General features: G+C 39.6%; 1 protein-coding gene and 1 pseudogene across 3 annotated transcripts in view; both read left to right on the top strand.

Annotated features, from left to right (window-relative positions):
- marchf8 (membrane-associated ring finger (C3HC4) 8) overlaps positions 1 to 20852 on the top strand; it is a 435761-nt gene that overhangs the window by 362802 nt on the left and 52107 nt on the right. For 2 of the 3 annotated variants that reach the window (XM_020929318.2, XM_055162636.1), the window contains exon 4: positions 9520 to 9599. In XM_020929318.2, coding sequence (XP_020784977.1) covers positions 9520 to 9599 — 80 coding nt within the window. Of the gene's footprint in view, positions 1 to 9519; positions 9600 to 14073; positions 14911 to 20852 lie in introns of all 3 variants that reach the window. The other variant, XM_020929310.2, reaches the window with a different exon arrangement.
- On the top strand, positions 8699 to 8816 carry LOC129411661 (5S ribosomal RNA; annotated as a pseudogene).

The following is a 20852-nucleotide window of genomic DNA, read 5'->3' as shown; positions in this document are numbered from 1 at the left end:
TTTGAAGCAGTTTTGTGTAAAGTGCCAGTGGAAGTTCTTTTAAAGAAGAGGTTCTCAAACTGTGGGTGAGGCTCCAAAAAAGGGCCACAGAGTGTTCGCTTGGCTTATTTTAAGTCTAAATGAACATTAATCAGGTAGATCGGAGATAGATTTATAAAAACATTGATATATATGTGCCAAAATAACTGTTAAATACAAATAAATGTAGAAAATTGCCAGGACCCCCCCTTCCCCAGAGCCCACGTCGCTCCTTGTGCTCCCTTCTCACCTTTTTCACCCCTGACCTGATTTCCTGCCTGTTCCTGTATTACCACATGACATCACAAGGTAGAGAAGAAGAACCTATCTACAATCTAAATCTGCAGGCTTTGTGTGTTAATCATGAATGAAACGAAGCACAACTCCAGGTGTGTTTGTGATGAGAATAACCACTTAGATCACACAGATCATAAAACAGTGTCATATAAGCTCATTAATCTGTGCTCTTGTCTGGTGTCCGGTATCTGACTTCCGGTCCATTCAGGTATTGATTCAGGGATTGCTGTTTGAGTAAAAATCATTACGTGGGCTTCTCCCGTGCCTCAGCCCGACCTTTAACCTCCTCTCAGCCCATTAAGAGCCGGGGTCAGCGCTGCACCAGGAGGGCACCATTTTACTGATGTCTTCTCCTGTAACTCACCCCTGCACAATCACAAAAGACCTCCACAAAGCATTCGAAATTACTACGGCCGGACACGTTAATGCATTAAGTTTACAATTTTCTTCAACAATAGTCTTGTTGTTGCTTTGTTTTGCTGCTCACTGGCTTTTATTTTGAAAAAGTCCACCGTGAGCGAGCGTAGAATGTTGCTTAATGCTGCGGCGCTCACAGGAAACGGAGAGAAAGAAAGCGGGATAAACAAACATGGAGACAGGATAACATTAAAGCCCTGGCCTGTGACGATACATTTCAGTTTTGTATTTGGTTTGGTTTGATTTTTTCAGTTGAGATTTACGCTGAATACTTTATTTTACTGCTGATCACATGCACTTTACTTTTGAATTCAGTCAAATTCTAGGAAGTGACAAACTGCACTGAAATTGGTTCTTTTTTTGAGTGAGATTCTCCAAATCAAGACATATAAACATGGACTTTACTGATGTTACGACCCAGCTCGTTTGGGGTGAGGGAAGTAACAAAAATAAAACCAAGATGTAAAATGGAATAAATTAAATAATGTTTAATTAACAGGAATGTAAAGGTAAATTAACAAAACACTAAAAATATACAGAAAACAACCTAAACTAAGAAACAGAACAACAGAATAAACAGAGTTTTGTGCCAGAAAAGGGGTCACGCAGGCTTACACAAAAACGAGTGGTAAAACTTAGGGACACACACTAAAACAAAACACAAGATCCCCAAATTAAACCACATAAACCCACAAACAGAATCGAGTGACCAAATCAAAAAAGGCACAAAACTAAACTAAACTACACACACAAACACAAAACAAAATGGCAGACTGGTCACCAAGGCCAGCAGCCCCGAACAGGTGCTGGTGATCTCCTTAAATAGGGGGAGGTGGCTGCAGGTGAGGTGGGCGTCGACTTGCCCCACCAATCACAGACCAGGACTCCTGCAGCAGGAATTAGGAGAACTTCGCAAAAATCACTCAGCAAATTAAACCTAAGGCCTGGGGCCGTAACAACTGACTAGTGCCCTGCTACTGTTTAAGGAAATGCTGTTTGGACAACAAATGTGGGACACTTTGGTTAAATTTCCAATAAAAGTGCTCTATACGCTACTTTTTAATTAATTGATTTTGCTTATAACATGGGATAAATCATGATTAATCACAGGAACTCATGCCATTAATGCGATTAATATTTTTTATATTTGCCCAGCCTTAAAAATTACACATCTGAAGCCGAGTAGGAGCTATGAGACTTTTTGAACCAGTTTGAACTTGCATTGTTTTGTTGATTAAATGTAATGTATGTATAATTGACTGTTTTTTATTATGTCTGTGCGGTATTAACTGGTAATGCGTAAAATATTTAGATCGCCATGTCAGCTTTTATTTTTTTCAAAATGTTATATTCTCCAAAAACAGCACTCTGCAGCTCCGTGAGTGAATTCTAGATGTTCTGAGTTTTCACTTGAGGCTTATCCATAACCTGAGAATGAGAAATACTTGTACATGTGTCTCTCTGCAGGTTAAGGCAAGTTTTAAAACCAGCAGGAGCGTAGTCCACATAAATCCATGTATCATTTGTTCATTCGGTTTTCAAAATGAAACCAAAAGTAAGAAAAAGAAAAAACAACTATTTTCTTCATTATTTGTCTCCAAAACCAAAATGAAGAAACAGATAACTGCCATTTCCCGTTTCTGTGACTTAAACTACAATGTCAGATTTTTGAGTTGCATATGGACTAAATCAGGACTGAACCAGGATTAAACCAGAACTGAACCAGGACTGAACCAGGACTGAACCAGGACTGAACCAGGACTAAACCAGGACTGAACCAGGACTAAACTCGGACTGAACCAGGACTGAACCAGGACTAAACAGGACTAAACCAGGACTGAACCAGGACTAAACCAGACTAAAACCAGGACTAAACCAGGACTAAACCAGGACTGAGCCAGGACTAAACCCGGACTAAACCCCAGGACTAAACCAGGACTAAACCAGGACTGAACCAGGACTGAACCAGGACTGAACCAGAACCTGAACCAGACTGAACCAGGACTGAGCCAAGACTGAACCTGGGCTAAGCTAGGACTGAACCAGGACTGAACTGGTCTCAGTTCCGCTCTCAGTTCTAGTCTCAGTCCTGATCTTGTCCCTGACTGGTCCCGGTGTCAGTCCCGTTCTGGTCCCTGTCTAAGTCTCGGTCTAAATCCCGGTCCAAGTCCCGGTCCAAGTACCGGTCCAAGTCCATGTCCAAATCCCGGTCCTAGTCCCGGTCTAAGTCCTGGTCTCAGTCCTGGTCCTGGTCGCGATCTGGTCCCAGTCTCAGTCCTGGTTTGGTCCCGGCCTTGTCCAGTCTCAGTCCTGATCACCTGACAGTCTACGCAGGCACAGCTCCAGGCCCAGTCCCGACACTCCTGGTTCAGTCCTGGTTCAGTCCTGGTTCAGTCCTGGTTCAGTCCTGGTTCAGTCCTGGTTCAGTCCTGGTTCAGTCCGGCATCACAGTTTAGGCAACAGAAACTAGAAACGGCCCTTAGCTGTTTTTTCCATTATTCATTTAAACACAAAATCGAAAACCTGAAAAAATGAATCATCAAATGAATCATGTTCACATTTTCACACACTACAGTCTGCAAAAAGCTTGGTAAAAAATGTAAGATATAAACACTTAAATCTATCAGAAAATGACTTAAAAGTAGTGAAATTATCTGTTCATGCAGCACGATAATCTTACTTGGCAAGTTATCTTAAAATAAACGACCTCTAGACTAGAATTAATAAGCCATGTAAGAACTAGTAAGTAGTTTGCAGTCTAGGGACTAAACCAGGACTAGAACAGAATGAAACCAAATCTTCATCTGGACTAAACCCGGGGCTAAACCAGGACAACACAGTCTATACGTTCTGATATTTTAAATAGATTGAAATAAATCAAAATGAGTCGGCTTCACTGCATGTGGTGATGTGAAATACAATACAGAGAAATTGCAAAACAGCACGAGGCCAGTGACAGAGGAGAAACTGCTCACACAAAACAGGGAAATTAATTTAAATCGTGATCGATGTAAACGGACACGAATGAAGGATTACGATGGAATAATAAGGAGTCAACAATGGAATAGCAAGAGACATGTGAGTGTGAAGATCTGTAATGGAGACTAAATACTAGCTGTGGTTTAAAGGTCTTTTATATTACACAAAATGGACTCTTCTGAGCTTTAAGTCATGTTAGAATGTTGTTACCTCCTCAAAAACATACAACAGTTGTGTTTAGTTTCATTCACACATGTTTGAGTAACTCTTTATTATTAGTCTCTCTACATCTCATTTTACCATATTTTTTGGACTATAAGTCGCACTTTTTTTCATGGTTTGGGTTGGTCCTGCTCCAGTGCTTCTATATTAAAATGTTCACACTGACAACCTCGAGAGGTACCACTTTACTTCACTCTACTGCGCATGTCTCCTGCAGAAAGAGCCTCTGTCCTGTCTGTATCATGTCAGTCGATCGCACCATTACTTCTGCACCACTGAACATTTAATATTTAAACAAACTTATAAAGACGACTGAGAAGACTGAACACAAATGCCCCCCAAAAGAAAATCATATTTTGCAGATTAGAAGATCCAAGTAGTGAAATCTGCAGCTGAAAACAGTCATTGAACAGCAGAAAGTTTGGAGTGAGCAAGAAACTTGTGACATTGGGAGGATGCACCATGCAACTTTCCTGGAAGTCATTGGATGGATGGACAAAGACTTCAGTGACACCGAAACCATCCTGTCGGGATTCAGAAAGACCAGAATAATTCTAACTGGAACTGATGCTGAGTCTGATGACAGCTACACAGAAGAAGAAGCGGCGATCTGTTTATCTCCAGAGGTCGTGGAGTTGCTCAGAAGTGACACTGAGGATGAAGAATTGAATGGATTTAGTGATTTGGAGTGAGATGGAGAGTTTGTTAAACTTGTTCTGTTCTGTTGTTTATGTTATAGTTTATCTGAAGAACTGTTCATATGTGATATTAACAGTCTGTTGTTCTCTGTTCTATTGTTTTTACTATAACTTGCTTTTTAAGATGAAATGTCGGTTCCTGGTCTCTTTATTTTATAAAATAAATTTCCCCAAAAAAGTGAGACTTATAGTCCAGTGCGACTTATATATGTTTTTTCTTCTTCGTTACACATTTTTGGCTGGTGTGACTTATACATTGGAGCGACTTATAGTCCGAAAAATACCGTAATACATAGTTTTTAGTGAATATAACATTTTCAAAAACAATAAAAGGTAACATGGTGATCTAAATATGTTATGTGTTAGCAGTTGATGCCCCTCTGAAGTGTATATAAAATTCACAATATATGAATATTCACAATAAAGCTGTATTTTGGTTTCTTTAGACTGAGTTTCTTTTGCTCAAATAACAACTTAAGAATGAGAAAAATGTATATGTTTTGTATTCCACATGCAAGAATTTTTATTGTACGAGTTATTGTACGAGTCTCAAAGTTCAGTGTTGTAAACGTAATGTGAGCTCCTATCAGCTGATTCAAATCACTCACCCACGTCTCTTGACCTGTTTGTCTGCTTGTGTCAGCAAAGTCAAGTCATAACTGAATGAATAAAACAGAACAGAAACAAACACCTTTTAATATTAGTTTTGTATTTCACATTTTACATGCAGCATCTGTTTAATGATGGAAAAGAGTCAGCCCTGATTTCTCCTACACTGTCAGAGGAGTAAAGCAGTGTAAAGGTCGTCACACACTACAGGAGAATTTGCCTGAGTTTGACTGTGATTTGCTTCTCCTCGAGTTCAGGGAGGCATGACACGACTTTGTGTCTTCGATTTTGAAGCTGCTGTGTCAGTGTGACCCTGAGCTACTCTGCCAGATCATAACCACCAAACATCAGCAACGCTACGGCAACAGCCAATAAAACAGCATCGGGGCAGAGAAGTGATGGACATATAGCAAAAATAGTGAGAAGACTTTATTACTCACCTCTCGTAAAGTGGTAAATTTAAAGTGAAGCTTCTCATCCACATGATCCATAGAAACTGTCCTTTGCAAATAATGACCCCCAGTCCACAAAACCGTGCTATTAATCCAGTTTGAGTTGTTCTTTAAAAGTAAAAAGGCAAGAGTAGTTCCTCACGTGTGTCTGTTTACATCAAGGTAAAGCTGCACATTAGCGATAGTGACTCTACTTCCTGTGCACTTTATCTCCAATCCTTTATGCCTTAAAACCATAAGTTTTGCACCATGTTTCAGTTTGACTTGTATCTAAACTAGAAGCGGTGTGCTCTGATCTTTTGAACACTTAAGAGTCTCAAAGTGAGTGGCTTTTACTGTAGACATAAAACAGCATATGCGATCACACATCTTTATATCCTGTGGTCTGCAGACATTTCCCACTGCAGTCTTTACGATCAGAGATTTTAAGTCTCATAAGATTCTCCTCGTGTCTATGGTGTGTGCTTTTTGCCGCATGTTTAAAAATTGTTTAAGACCTAAAAATCCTGTAGTGTGTCCTCTTGAGTTGAGATGTATTTTAGTGATACGCACTTTAAAAATACAGTGGAGCAGCATCTGGTTTATGATTTAAAAGAGTCAAAGTAATTCAGATTCCTTGATTTCTGAGCATACAAAACCTTAGAGTGTCTATCTGTATCCTTACGATGTGCACGGAGGATTGAAGGGGTGTGCCTTCAGATGCATTTTAGTGATATGAACTTTAAAAATCCAGTGGAGCATCGTCTTTTTAATGATGGAAAAGAGTCTAAGTAATTCAGCCCTGATTTTTGAGCTTACAATACCTTAGAGTGTCTATCTGTACCCTGATTATGTGCACTGAGGACTGAAGCAGTGTGATTTCAGATGCATTTTAGTGATATGAACTTTAAAAACACAGTGGAGCATCATCTGTTTAATGATGGAAAAGAGTCTAAGTAATTCAGCTCTGATTTCTGAGTACACAAAACCCTATAGTGTCCTTGTGTACTCTTATTGTGTGCACGGAGGAGTGATGCACGATAAGTTGAGATGCATTTTAGTGATATGAACTTTAAAAACGCAGTGGAGCATCATCTGTTTAATGATGGAAAAGAGTAATTCAGCATACAAAACCCTACAGTGTCTATCTGCACCTTTACTGAGTGCACGGAGGAGTGAAGCAGCGTAAGTCGAGATGCATTTTAGTGATATAAACTTTAAAAATACAGTGGAGCATTTTGTGGCTTACCCCCTGATGACATCACAGGGGGAAACCAGGCATTTTGAGCTCTAGATAAGGTGATTATGTGACAATGTAGGATTCCTCAAGGCTAAAAAAAAGATATAACAAAGCTCAAACAAGTTGAAAATTGTAGGACGTTTAACGGTGCACTCTTAACTTTTCTTAAAATGTCCCACAGTATGTCTTTAAAGTGATCTATCTCCATGGAGATGCAGGTTTGTCTTTAAGTTTTAAAATTTTTTATTTTTTTTCATTTACCATAACTGAAATGATTGAGTGTAAAACATCATAGTAATATTGAAACCAAAATAAATTCTATTCTGGGCAAAGCAGTTAGGACTCCAAGCTCTAAAAGTTACACAGTGCACTTTTTTTTTTTTACTTCAGTAGAAATAGAAGCAGCAGTAGCGGCCATGTTTATCCTGTATCTTTATAGCTGTCGTCCAAAGTCCACATTCTTCATTTCCCTCGCACCTATCCCTTCACAAAGCGTCACGTACTTCATTAACTCAGTATTCTCTTTGCTCTCCGCTGCTCCAGACGACATTCTCCCACTCACAGCTTTGATCAGAACTGCTTCTATTGACTTTTTTATCTCTGTGGGCTTTGGCGCGTGACCGGTTTGGACTATTTACGCCAAGATCTTGTTTGGACCGACTTGCGAGAACATTTCCAAAATCCGAGCCCGTCCGATGGGAGCATGGGCGCTAACTGGAGTACGAACATGGTCTATATGTTTTTCAGTCGAGATGGAGATGCGTCGAGGAAGGAGCGCAAAAGATGTGAAGTGGACAAAGACTCTCTTTGTGTGCCTCTTTCTGTAGGTTTCTATATGTCTCTGAGGTTTATATAAAAGGATTGTTCTAATATAGATATTGCCACGATACTCAAATTTCATTACGATGGAATAAACTTGATACGCAATACCGATTCCGATACCACGATGATAATAAACACTCTTTCTTTAGACAATAGAAAGTGATTTTCAACATTAAATCGTAGTACTTTGTTGTATTTTCCCCTGTGGTCTTATATCTGAGTAATATCTCAGTCATCTGCACTGCAAAAAACAAAATCTAGTCAAGTTAAGATGACTTGAATTAAGAAAGTTTGATCATGATTTGTGTACATTTCACTTGACAAGTAAAATGATCTGCCAGTGGAACAAGACTTTTGGTACATAAAATATGAAAATGCATCTTGTTACAATTAAAAGAAGAAAAACAACTTTGTGCACTTAAAATAAGAAACAAAAACAAATGTTGCTTGAATTAAGAAAAACACAATTATTCTATTGGTAGATCATTTTACTTGTCAAGTTGAAACGACTCAAATAAAATCAAATGGTCTTAATTTAAGTCATTTTAACTTACCTAGATATTGTTTTTTTCCAGTGCAGGTAGGTTCCATAGTGGTCCATGGTCCATGATAAAGTAAAAGTAGTAAAGTACTGTACATTTTAGGTATATGTACTTTATTTAAGTGGATACCTTTTACTTTTAGTTCACTGTATTTGAGAGAAGGTATCTCTACTTTCTACTCCACTACATTTTTGAACAGGACTGAAAAGTAAAAGTACTATTTATTATTGTCTGAAACCTGCTGAAAAGTCAGAGGGGTTATTTTAAAATGTAATATTCATAATTTGAGCAAACAAATATACAAAGAAAAATGACTAGAACAAAACTATCAATTTTTTTTTTCTTTTGAACAAAATTCAGCAGATTGTTTATCAAAATCACCACACTGAAGACCTCAACATCTGCATGAAATACTTTTACTTTTTTTGTGGCCATACCAGCTTGTCAAAGCCTGATCCCGTCAGATCTCAGAAGCTCAGCAGGACTGGGCCTGGTTAGTACTTGGATGGGAAACTGCTGGGAATTCCAGGTGCCACAGTGGGGCGCCAGTTGCAAAAACTGTTGTTGTGTCCTTAGGCAAGACACTTCACCCACATTGTCTAGAGTGAAAGTGGTGTGTGTGTGAGTGATGGTGGTGGTCGGAGGGGCCAAAGGCACAGATTGGCAGCCTCGCTTCCTTCAGCCTTCCCCAGAGCTGTGTTGAGTGAATGAATAATGAATTGCAAAGTGCTTTGGGTATCTTGAAAGACACTGTATAAATGCAATGATTAATTAATTAATTAATTAATTTTACTCTTTAAGTACATCAGAAAACAGGAACTGTAATATTTTTACTTAAATTGTTTTTTTCATGTGATACTTTTACTTTTCTTCAGTATTTTTTTGCCCCCACATCTGTTCTTGCTACTTAAAGGTGCTCTGTGTAACTTTTCTGGTAGAGGACCTGCCATCTGCTTGTCTCATGGTGATGCCTTTGTATAACACAGTGGAGAACTTCTTCCACCTCTTGTCCATGGACGTATACTAGTCTATATGCTCATACTTGTTCTAATACAGCTCAAGATCATTCTACAACTATTCAGGAAAGCTTCATTTCTGAGCGTGAATGTGACTTTTTTAGTATCGATACCTGCTCAAATGTGTTTCCGGTTTTGATACTAGTTTCATTATCGATTAGTATCTGCTTTTCGATACTTTTCATAACCCGATTCTAATATAAGTTTTGTGTTATTTTGTTTTTCCAGGCGGGGAGCCCAACTTCAGTGAACGCTCCGTGCAGCTTCTCGAGAACGTCTGTGTCACCATCCAGTCAGGACATCTGCAGGTAAAGACCACGCAAACATTCTAAAGCTTTAATATGTAGAATCTGGTAGCACGTAACGATAGATAATATGGCTTAGAACGACAGTATGTATTAGTTTGGTTGAATTATAGTTGGCTGTTGTTGTGTCCCTGAGCTAGACACTTGGTAGAGGCCACAATCTCCAAATATTTACGATCAAGAAACAGAACGATCAGTTTAAAGTGGGACTATGTGAGTTTTCTGGTGGAGGATCAGCCAACTGCTCGTGTCCATGGAGATGTTCTTGCTTTTCCTGTTATGTTCCAGAATAAGGCATTGTAGCTTTTAGCATTTATTCAATTACAGGTGATTTTATTGCTGAAAATACCATTAAAAAAACAAAAAAACATGCATTCCTACTTTAAGCAAGGCCGCCTCTCCACAGATCTGACCTGCAACTTGACCTGATTGCACTACCTGCTTGTCTAATGTCTACAGAGAGATAGTCAGGTGTAATGCCATGCTGTGGAACATTCGTAACACTCTGAATGTTCCACAGCACGGCATAAAACGTTGCAATCTCCATGGAAACAAGCAGATGTAAACCAAGTATTCCTTTGGCAATAATGTTTTTTATATTGGTTATATTGGTTTTATTGGAAAGCACTTTGGCCACCTTTGAGTGTTGTAAAGGGCTCTGTAAATAAAGTTGGATTGATTGATAACAGCTGAATAAATAAAGGAGGATTAACTTTATAGCATACTGTGGAACATTCCTAGTAACACTGTATAACATTTCGTGAGACGAGCAGGTGCTGAATCCTCCACCAGAAAAGTAAAAAATAATCTTACCAATTTTGTCTGTATCTTTGGCTTTGAACAAAATCATTTATAGACTATTGGTCATACACAGACTGTAAAGTGAATGTGATGAAATGTCACGTATTGGTGCTTTACTTTTGGATAACCTATGCCTCGACATAATTACGTGGCTTCAAGGTTCAAGGTTCCTCTGCACTTAAAGATCCTCTATTACGCATTTAAATCATGTTATAATGTTTTTACCTCCTCAAAACTTACCTAGAGTTGTGTTTTGTTTCATTCACACGTGTCTGAATAATCCTGCCTTATCAGTTTGTTTACATTTCCAAAGCTCAAAATGCTCTGTTCCAACTTGTGATGTCATGAAGCGGTAATTTTCAAGTTAACAGCTACTCTTTGCGTTATTTCAGTAGAGCTTGCCAATTCCAGGGTTGAATGATTCTTGGATGGAAGACCACTTGGAAAATCAGGTGCAATAGGTGGGCTACAGTCGTTGTGTCCTTAGGCAAGGCAATTCTAGCCAGGCTGGAGCCACCTAGTGTCTCCGCTAAATTTCATTTCTCTTCAGCGACTAGGTCAGAAATGGGAATACACTAGACGGTTTGCAAGAACCCCGGAAGTGCAAGTTTGGGCAGATCAACGAAGAGCCAGACATTCTGTGTTGTCAACGATTCGTGAGATCGAGGATTTAAAGCCGGAATAAAGAGAATGTTTGGTGAATTTTATCGAGGGGAAAGACATTATTTCCCTTCTTCTTATGGGATTTGTGAAAAGCTTAATATACCATTTAGCCCCATTAGCGGAGCATTACATATGTCACGACCAAATAGCAGTGACTGGTTAAATGAAAAAAGTACCCGCCTACCATCGAGCAAACGAATCCTAATGCTGCGAGGTCAGACGGTTTCTATGAAGTGAAACCGACTGATGAATCAGGCTAAGGCACTTCACCCATATTGCTTAATATGAAAGTGGTGTGCACGTGAGTGATGGTGGTGGTTCGGAGGGGGCAATGGCACAGATTGGCAGCCTCGCTTCCATCAGTCTGCCCCAGGGATACAATAGTACCTCCCCACCACCGGGTCTGGAGTGAATGAATAATGCTGTGTAAAGCGTCTTTGAGTGTCCAAAAAGCGCTTTATAAAACACTGATGCATTATTATTTATTATTAGTGAAGGTGTATGGAGTTTCAAAACACAGTGGAGCACTTCTTGTATTACAACATGACATCACAAGGTGGAACAGAATGTATTCAGTTTGAGAGAAGAACCTAAATCTGCAGGGTTTGTGTGTTAAACATGTGTGAATGAAACAAAACACAACTCCAGGTCTGTTTGTGGTGAGGAAACAACATTCTAACATAGATGAGAAAATAGCGTAATATAGGCAGTTTAAGTTTTTCTATCTCGAGCGTGAGAAGAAGTGTGTTGGTCATGTCTTCAGTTGTTTTATGGTGTGTTGTAGTCAAGGTGGCAGAGCTGCTGTCGCCTTCAGCCTTTTGCTGTAAAATAGTGGAATGGATGGAATGTTTAGGTAGTTTGAGCTTCAGAATTCCCCTGTGTTTCTGTACAAAAAAGTCCCTTAAATGTGCACTGTGTAACTTTTCTGGTGGAGGTTCTATCACGTACTTGTTTCTATGGATACATTCTATGGCCCTCTACCAGAAAAGTTACACAATGCACCTTTAAAGTGCATGTGGCAGGTTTTGATGATTCTCTAATTTCTATTTTATCTGGTTGTATAAAAGATGTTGTAAATATAAATTATAGTTTTACACTAAAGAAACAATTTGAGAAGAAAAGTTTAAAAATATGTTGTAAATTACAAGAATTCTATTTTAGACAGTCCCGTACTGGGGAGAATTATATCCAAAAGTTCAGTGCAATTTACAATTATATCCAAAAGTTCAGTGCAATTTACAATTATATCCAAAAGATCAGTGCAAGAAACACATTTTTTCAGATATTTTAACAGATTTCAACAAAATAAAGTTTTCTTAGTGTTTGATTTGTCAAATAATAATCCCTGTGTATGACATAGTTGGTAGGTTTAGAAAATTTGAAACCTAAAAAATGTCTGGGAGGAAAAAAACACTTTTCACATCACTTTTTTGTAAAATCTTAAATAACTTAAAGGTGCACTGTGTAACGTTTTGGTTGGGGGTTCATCACCTGCATGTTTCTATGGATACATCATTGCTCTGCCTGGAATCTTCCACAATATAACATTAAAAGTATGAGAAAAAAAATTTGATGGGCCCTCTACCAGAAAAGGTACACAATGCAACCTTTAAATTGTGTATGGCAGGTTTTGATAGTTCTCCAATTTCTATTTAATCTTGTCCTATAAAAGCTGTTGTAAATATAAATTATAGGTTTACACTAACCAGGAAGCAATCTCTCAAGAAAGTTTTAAAAATATGTTGTACATTACAGGAATTCTATTTTAGACTGTCCCACACTGGGGAGAATTATATCCAAAAGTTCAGCTAAATTTTTCAAATACTTTAAACCAATTTAAAGTTTTCTTAATGTTTGATTTGTCAAATAATAATCCCTGTGTATGACATAGTTGGTAGGTATAGAAAATATGAAACCTAAAAAATGTCTGGAAGGAAAAAAACACTTTTCACATCACTTTTTTGTAAAATCTTAAATAATGTAAAGGTGCACTGTGTAACTTTTTGGTTGGGGGTTCATCACCTGCATGTTTCTATGGATACATCATTGATCTGCCTGGAATGTTCCACAGTATGACATTAACAATACGACAAAAAAAAAAAAAAAAAAAAACATTTGACAGGCCCTATACCAGAAAAGTTATACAATGCAGGTTTAAAGTGCGTATGGCAGGTTTTGTTAGTTCTCCAATTTGTATTTAATCTGGTCCTATAAAAGCTGTTGTAAATATAAATTATAGGTTTACAAAAAAAACAAGAAGTCCCACACTGGGGAGAAATATATCCAAAAGTTCAGCCCAATTTACACACAAGAAACACATTTTTTTTCTGATACTTTAAACTGATTTCAACAAAATTAAAGGTGTTTTTTAATTTTTTTATTTGTCAAATAATAATCCCTGTGTACATTAGAGGGTTTTGGACCAGTGTATGACATGGTTACGAGGTAAAGGTTATAGAATTCCCTAGTGTGATGTATTGATTTCCAACCAGGATGTGAAATTTGAAACCTAAAAAATGTCTGGGAGGGGAAAAAAAATCTCAAATATCTTAAAAGTGCATTGTATTACTTTTCCGGTGGGGCATCCATATGTCATTGCTCTGCCTGGAATGTTCCACAGTATGACATTAAACAGCTCTACTTTATATTTATTCAATTCCGTTTGGTTTTATAGCTCAAAAAGTACCTAGAAAAATAGACATTCTGACTGTGAGCGGGGTCGCCTCTCCACAGATCTGACCTGTAACTTGGCCTGGTTTGGTCTTCATGACTGACCCTCCCGCCAGAAAAGTTACACAATGCACCTTTAAATAATTTGTTGTTGTGTGAGTAGTCTAACCTGTCATATGCACTTTCAAACCCAAAATGTGTAATCATATTTTCAACTGCATGACGTCATTTCTTTTTCATCTCTCTTTTTGTTCTTTCCTTCCACTTTCCTACAAATGATCCTCAATTTTCCTTTTCCATCCTTGTGTCTTCCCACATAAACATAACAATACACAAACATTAGCAGTGAGGATAGCCAGGATGTCCCCAAGCAGACAGCTGTAGTTCTCGTAAACGGAAAATCTCACGAACCAGGATCTACCGCGACCATGTGCGTAGACATTCCGAACAATAAAGCATCAAAACACCACGACTGGCTTTCCTTACTCCGACCATCCGCCGTGAACATCCGACCTCAGAGCTCCCTTCGGTTTTCCATGTCTCTGAACGATGTCGGACAACGCGTGGACAGCCTTTGCCGAGGACTGAACTTCATCGACCGAACCTACTCCGACGGACAACTTGAAGCTAAATCCGACCCATCACCAGCCAGCGAAAAAGTCCAAAACGGAAAACTACCGACTGGAAATCCAAACGCATCCTTCTTAGTCCCGTCTCTCACTAACAATTACAAATACATGCTCGCTGTACCTCAGCCTAGCGCTTTACCCGTCGCCCAAAACCCAACGCCCACCCTTCACCCTAATCTTTCCTCAAACTCCTCCAACTTCCTTCGCCGATTCCTTCCCTTTTCACGATCCTGTACCTCGGCGAGTCTCCAGTGTTCTGAACTCGGAAGCTACACGTCTCATCTCCACATCGCCAAATCGTCCAGCACTCTCCTCGAAAGCAACGAACCCAGCTTAGTCCACGACGACGTCTCCGGGGACGACGACGTGTTCGAGGAAGACCGGAAAGTTCAGAAACCGAAGCAGCTGGAAGTACCGAAAGCAGCATCGGGCAACGTCAGCGCTCCGATGTGCTACATGGATGAAGACGCGGATTTGGACGGGTGCCCTACGCCCTTGTCCGAAAAAGCAGAGCCTCTTTCGCCGTTCTCTCTCTCGGGGGACTGCTGCAGGTGGGTGGATATAGATGTCAGAGTAGATAGATGGTGTAGTCCCCGCCCGCCCTGATTGTGCTGCAATAGAATCCCAAACTAACCCTGTGTTGAGTTTTTCACGGTGAAATAACACAACATTTAGTTAGGGGTAGGAATGGTACAACATCTCGCAAGACAAAATTACCACAAGACAAATATATAACAGTTTATTAGACATAAAGGGTCACGTGTTGGTGAGTTACAATTCTTACAGTTCTAAAAAGCAAACAACAATCTTATATCAAATAATGTGAGGCCAAAATTGGTAACAGAATTTATGTATTAGGAATTCTGTTAAAATCTCATCTTTTATTTCTCATGGACCTAATCTTGTGTCTCTTCTCGTCTTGTGGAAAACGGCTCTATTCACACTTACGTCACAAACCAGGAAGGCATTTGGAAACTTCCCAGGCCCAGTTTTCTTCATCCCCATGTCATTGCAGAATTCCGTTATGTTCGGCTAATCAACGATTCCAACCATATCTCAGTTTTCATCATTTCCACTGACGCACAACTCTGAGCCCTCTGGGTACATGATGTGATTAGAAGAGATGAGGCACCAAATTCAAGATGATTCCAAACTGCATTTTACCGCTGATCACATTTACTTCAATGGGTTTGATCACAGTTGGTTACAGTAGATCCATGTTAGGCGAGTCCACTCTCGGTAACTACATCGGAAGTTGTAATCGCATCTTTCCAACCATCTTCTTGGTTTGTAATGTAAGTGTGAATAGAGCCTATTGTGTCTGGTCCCATCCTTAGTTACGGGACTTTCTGACCTGATTTTTGTTCTGGTGTTGATTGATCTGAGAGAAGTTGATCCATGTTCTATACAGTTGCAGTAACCTGTCCCTGACACACAGCATGAAAAGAAGAAATATTTATGTCCAGTTGATAGTAGTAATTGCTTAAAAAACACTATTATAGGGTCTTTACGCTTTGTTATCTTGTAAAATTCTGTTAAGGCATCTTTAGTTAATGTAGTCAGCAAAACACAAAATACAATGCATGCAGTGTTAAGGGTTGAAGGTTGCAGGATAACTTTCTAGATGTGGCATGTCACCTGCATGATTCCATGGAAATAGAAAGTTAAAACCATACTTTGGAACATTCTCCATTTAGATAAATATGTTTTATGCCATACTGTGGAAGATAGTAACTAGGCTACGTTCACACTGCAGCCTGAAATGACTCAAATCCGATTTTTTTTCTCCCCTATGTGACCTGTATCTGATCTTTTAATAACACTCTGAACGACACAGATCAGATTTTTTCAAATGCGACCCAGACCACTTGGATATGTGCTCCTAAAACCGATACATATCCGATCTTTTGACATGCGACTTCAGTCTGAACGGCCAGGTCGCATTCATCCCATCTGCACGTCACAAATGTACACAAACGCTCTTCTAGTCATACAAAAAATTTGTATGAACTCCTTGTGAGTGAAGCAGTGAAGCACATGGCAATCCCACCACTCTTGTCTCCGACTCTGCACCCACATGTTCCTTTCTACGGACGTTGCTGCCACTGCCCCACAAAACACCAGGGTCAGAAACCTCGTCCTTCTTCTTCTCAATCTCATCCTTAAAACAAATAAGTTGTACATGTTCTGGCTCCGGTACGACAGCAACTTTAAAATCTCCAGGTGCTCATTGCTCGCGTCCATGTTTAGGGGACTTCCATAAACACTGAGCATGCTCGCTGTGTGTGATGTCATCCTGTCTTCTAATGTGCATGCGGGACACTTTTGGGGCATTTAAAGTTCACACTGGAGATCACATACAAGTCACATTTAATTGTAAATGTGAACGACCTCGCAAAAAAATCCAAGCATTGCGCATTAAGGCCTGCAGTCTGAACATAGCCTAAAGGAACAACATTTGAGATGCAATCCCACTCACATTAAGGTCTATTTTTTGCCTAAAACGTTACAAACTTTGTCATTTGTTACATTTGCTGACTGCTAAAACCAAAACATTATAGTGACAATAAAAACTATTATAAAGGCTTCACCAAAACTAGTTAGTGTTTACTTACTGTTGCTAAAAAAACTGATTATAATTCAATTAAATCCATTCAGTTTTTGATCTTAGTTGAACTTAGTCTATATCACAAGTCTGTTAGGAGTAGTTAAGTTACACACACCCACACACACGTTCACACACCTCATCACTTCACTTTGCTTCTTTCCGTTAACTTTCACTTATCTCCAAGGCTCCTTCTGTTTTCCTTTCTTCAAACTGTATTTCAAAGTCTAATATTTCACTGTCTGCGATCGATGAAATGCTAAGCTGGTTTTACACGGGGGCAAAGATAACGCATCGATTTTACCCAAGAACAAGTTTAACGATAAAAGCTTCAAGATCGAAAGAAGTGATAGACCCAAGCGAGAAAAATTAGCCCAGACTCGTGATTCTTCTGCATGTGTATGTGTATGACTGATTGACAGTTTGGAAAGTGGCTATAGTGAGTACGGGCTTCTGACTGAATACTTAAACGCAGTAGCTCAGGTTTGCTCTGTTACACGTCTCTTTAGAAAAGCCCCGGGGTATTTTTCAGCTTGGCTCAGCGTCCATTGCCAGTAAACATGAATGCTGTCAGCACTCCAGAAGTAAAGGCTGGAGTTGGTGAAAAGTTTTGGAATAATTCTCAAAAAATTGTCTATGGAGATGTTATTGCTAAGTCTGGAAAGTACAGCAATATGGCATTAAAGGTGCTATCTTACACAAAATTGAGTCTTGTGAGCTTTATGCCACGTTAGACTGTTCTTGCATCATCAAAAAAATGCCTGGAGTTGTATTTTGTTTCATTCACACGTTTGACTAACTTTTATTATTAGTCTGTTTACATCTTCAAAGCTCAAAATGCTCTGTTCCAGTGATGTAGAGGGGATTTTTTAAGTGGGGATATGCGATTTGTGACTTCAATTGATGTGATGAATCCTGCCCACTGAACCCCCACCTCCCATCCACCTCCACCCCAAAAGCCATATACTCAACTTGACATGACGAAATACACACAGGTGTCATATAGATTATTTGTGGCGTCAGCTCAGTAAAAATCAGTACTTTGTGATGTATTTTTTTTACTCAAAATGATGCGGAATCATGTTATTAACATTAACACTGTTCATAATCACCTACAGAACAGAAATCACTGACTACAACACATAAACCAGGACTAAACTAGGACTGAACCAGGACTAAACCAGAACTAAACCAGGATTGAACCAGGACTGAACCAGGTCTAAACCAGGACTGAACCAGGACTGAGTGTCAGGTGACCGCCGGTGAAAGGGCCGATGCAGAGCTCCATACCCTCACAGGGCAGCTGTTGCCTGATTGCACTTTGCTAACACCCTGCTCTGCTTGGGGTTCTCTCTCTCGCTCTCAAGTCCAAGATTAGTTCTGGTTTAGTCCTGGTTTAGTCCTTGTTTAGTACTGGTTTAGTCCTGGTTCAGGCCTGGTTTATTCCTGGTTTAGGCCTGGTTTAGACTTGGTTTAGACCTGGTTTAGTCCTGGTTCAGTCCTGTTTTAGTCCTGGTTTAGTCCTGGTTCAGTCCTGGTTCAGTCCTGGTTCAGTCCTGGTTTAGTCCTGGTTCAGTCCTGGTTCAGTCCTGGTTCAGTCCTGGTCCCTCATGTCTCAGATCATTATAGGACAGTACTGCAGATATCATGAGCCTGTGCAGTTTGTTTTCACCATTGCCAGTAGCTCCGGTTTGACATTTGAGTTGTAGCTATTTTATATTTGTTATTTTTTTAATATCTCACATTGGGACAAGTGGGTGTACGGCGTAACCCCCACGTACCACGCTCACTACACGCCTGCTCTGTTCCTCCTTGTGATGTCATGAAGTGGTATTTTTCAAGTTAACAGCTCATTTTTATCTTTTGTCAAGTAGAAATGGGCAATTCCATGTCTGAAATCATCCAAACGATTCCTGTGAAGGTGTATGGAGTTTAAAACACAATGGAGCACTTCCTGTATTACCACATGAGATCACAAAATGGAACAGAGTGTTTCCTGTTAGAGGGAAGAACTCAGCCTGAATATGAAGAGTGTGTGAATGTGACGAGGAAACGACATTATAACATAACTCAGAAAATAGCGTAATATGGATCCTTTAAAAGTATTTTGTCGTACACTGAATTACGCACATTAAAATACCTTGAAAAACCGAGTGGGGTCACCTCTTCTTGCGTGTAGGGGTGTCACGTCCTTGTTTCCATGGAGATAGATAAATTTTAACGCCATAATTATACAAATCTCCAGGGAGACAAGCAAGTGACGCCTTTAGGAAGTGTTTTTCAAGCTATTAGTGAATTGTACAAACGTGTAGATGAGTAAACGCAACATACTGTGAGACATTCCAGTTAAAGCAATCACATTTCCGCGAAAACGAGCAGGTGACACATCTGCATCAGAAAAGTTAGAGCACGTTTAATGATCATGTCGTGCTTGATTTAAAACAGCTCAAATGCGAAAGTGAAGCAGCTCCGGTTGTGATATTTTGGAGACTATTTTTAAAACGTCCAGTCTGGTTTTTGGCTAAGCACTGGTCTAACCTCATTCACTTGCAGCTGGCCTCGAGTCCAGACGACCTCATGTATACTCCTGATTAAAATGCACACGCACACGCTCAAGCAGTTAGGGACAAAAGTCACTGTGCTGGTCTGAAATGAAACGGCTTCTCTCCAGCAGGGACACTGTTTACTTCGGGTTAGCAGGTGTTAAGTTCTCCAATTTCTCATCTGTTATTTTAGAACATCTCTGTCTGGTTCCTTGGCCATTTTCTTGGGACATTTTCTGTTAAAGGTGCACTGTGTGACTTTACGGTTGGGGGTCTGTCACCTGCTTCATCTGGAATGTTTTAACAGCTCTACCTTACATTTATTCAATTACAGGTGGTTTTATAGCTCAAAAATACCTAAAAACAAGCATTCTGAATGAGAACAGGGTTGCCTCTCCACAGATCTGACCTGTACCTTAGTCTGGTTAAAGGGATAGTTCAGGATTTTTGACATGAATCTGTATGTCATCCCCGTGAGCAGTGTCGTGCGTCCACACTGACTTACCCCTGAAAGCGTCCGGTGAGCCGAGATACTGGCCGTTTTCGGTGCTGACGAAAGTAGTCCGGCAGCGCGCAGTGATACGAACGGAGAGAAAATAGTGCCAATCGATTATGAGGTCTGACTTTTTTGAGGGTGATGGGTTTGTGATGCAAATGTATCACTCTTTTGAACACATATTGTTTTGAGAAGAAACACGCTTTATTTAACAGTCCCCAGCCAACTTGCCGGACTACTTTCATTAGCACCGAAAACAGCCAGTATCTGGGCTCACCGGACGCTTTTGGGGGTAAGTCAGTGTGGATGCACGACACTGCTCACGGGGATGACATACAGATTCATGTCAAAAAACCTGAACTATCCTTTAAGTCTCCATGATGATAGAAAGGTTTATTACCATACTGTGAATCATTCCAGACAAAACAATAGCTATATAATCTCCATAAAAACATTTTTAAAAGCATTTGACGGACCCTTACACACTGCACCTTTAATTTGCATTGACGTGTGGTTTGTGCATCGGTGTGTTTAATAAAGTGAAAGTGCTCGGGCGTGTCTCGAGTTCAGAACAATAGCTTCTGGTCTCAAATCCATTAAAATGTAATAATTAGGTTTGTTTATTTGTTTATAATGCATCAAAGACGTGGAATTCATTACTTAACTTCGTGTTTTTGTGCCTTAAAGGTTTAATTTAACCACGAAAGAAAGCCAATCAATTCAAACCTTTACTCACTCCTAATTTAAAGGTACTTTTACTGATATAAAATGTAAAATCACAGCTGAACCTGGACTGTCAGTGCCTTAAGTTTCATTTAAGTTTGACCCATCTGTGAGGGTCAGTACGCT

The sequence above is a fragment of the Boleophthalmus pectinirostris genome, unplaced genomic scaffold, assembly GCF_026225935.1.
Source record: "Boleophthalmus pectinirostris isolate CB_2022bp ecotype Guang Dong unplaced genomic scaffold, ASM2622593v1 HiC_scaffold_5, whole genome shotgun sequence".
Lineage (NCBI taxonomy): Eukaryota > Metazoa > Chordata > Actinopteri > Gobiiformes > Gobiidae > Boleophthalmus > Boleophthalmus pectinirostris.
This window is presented reverse-complemented; position numbering and strand designations above follow the sequence as displayed.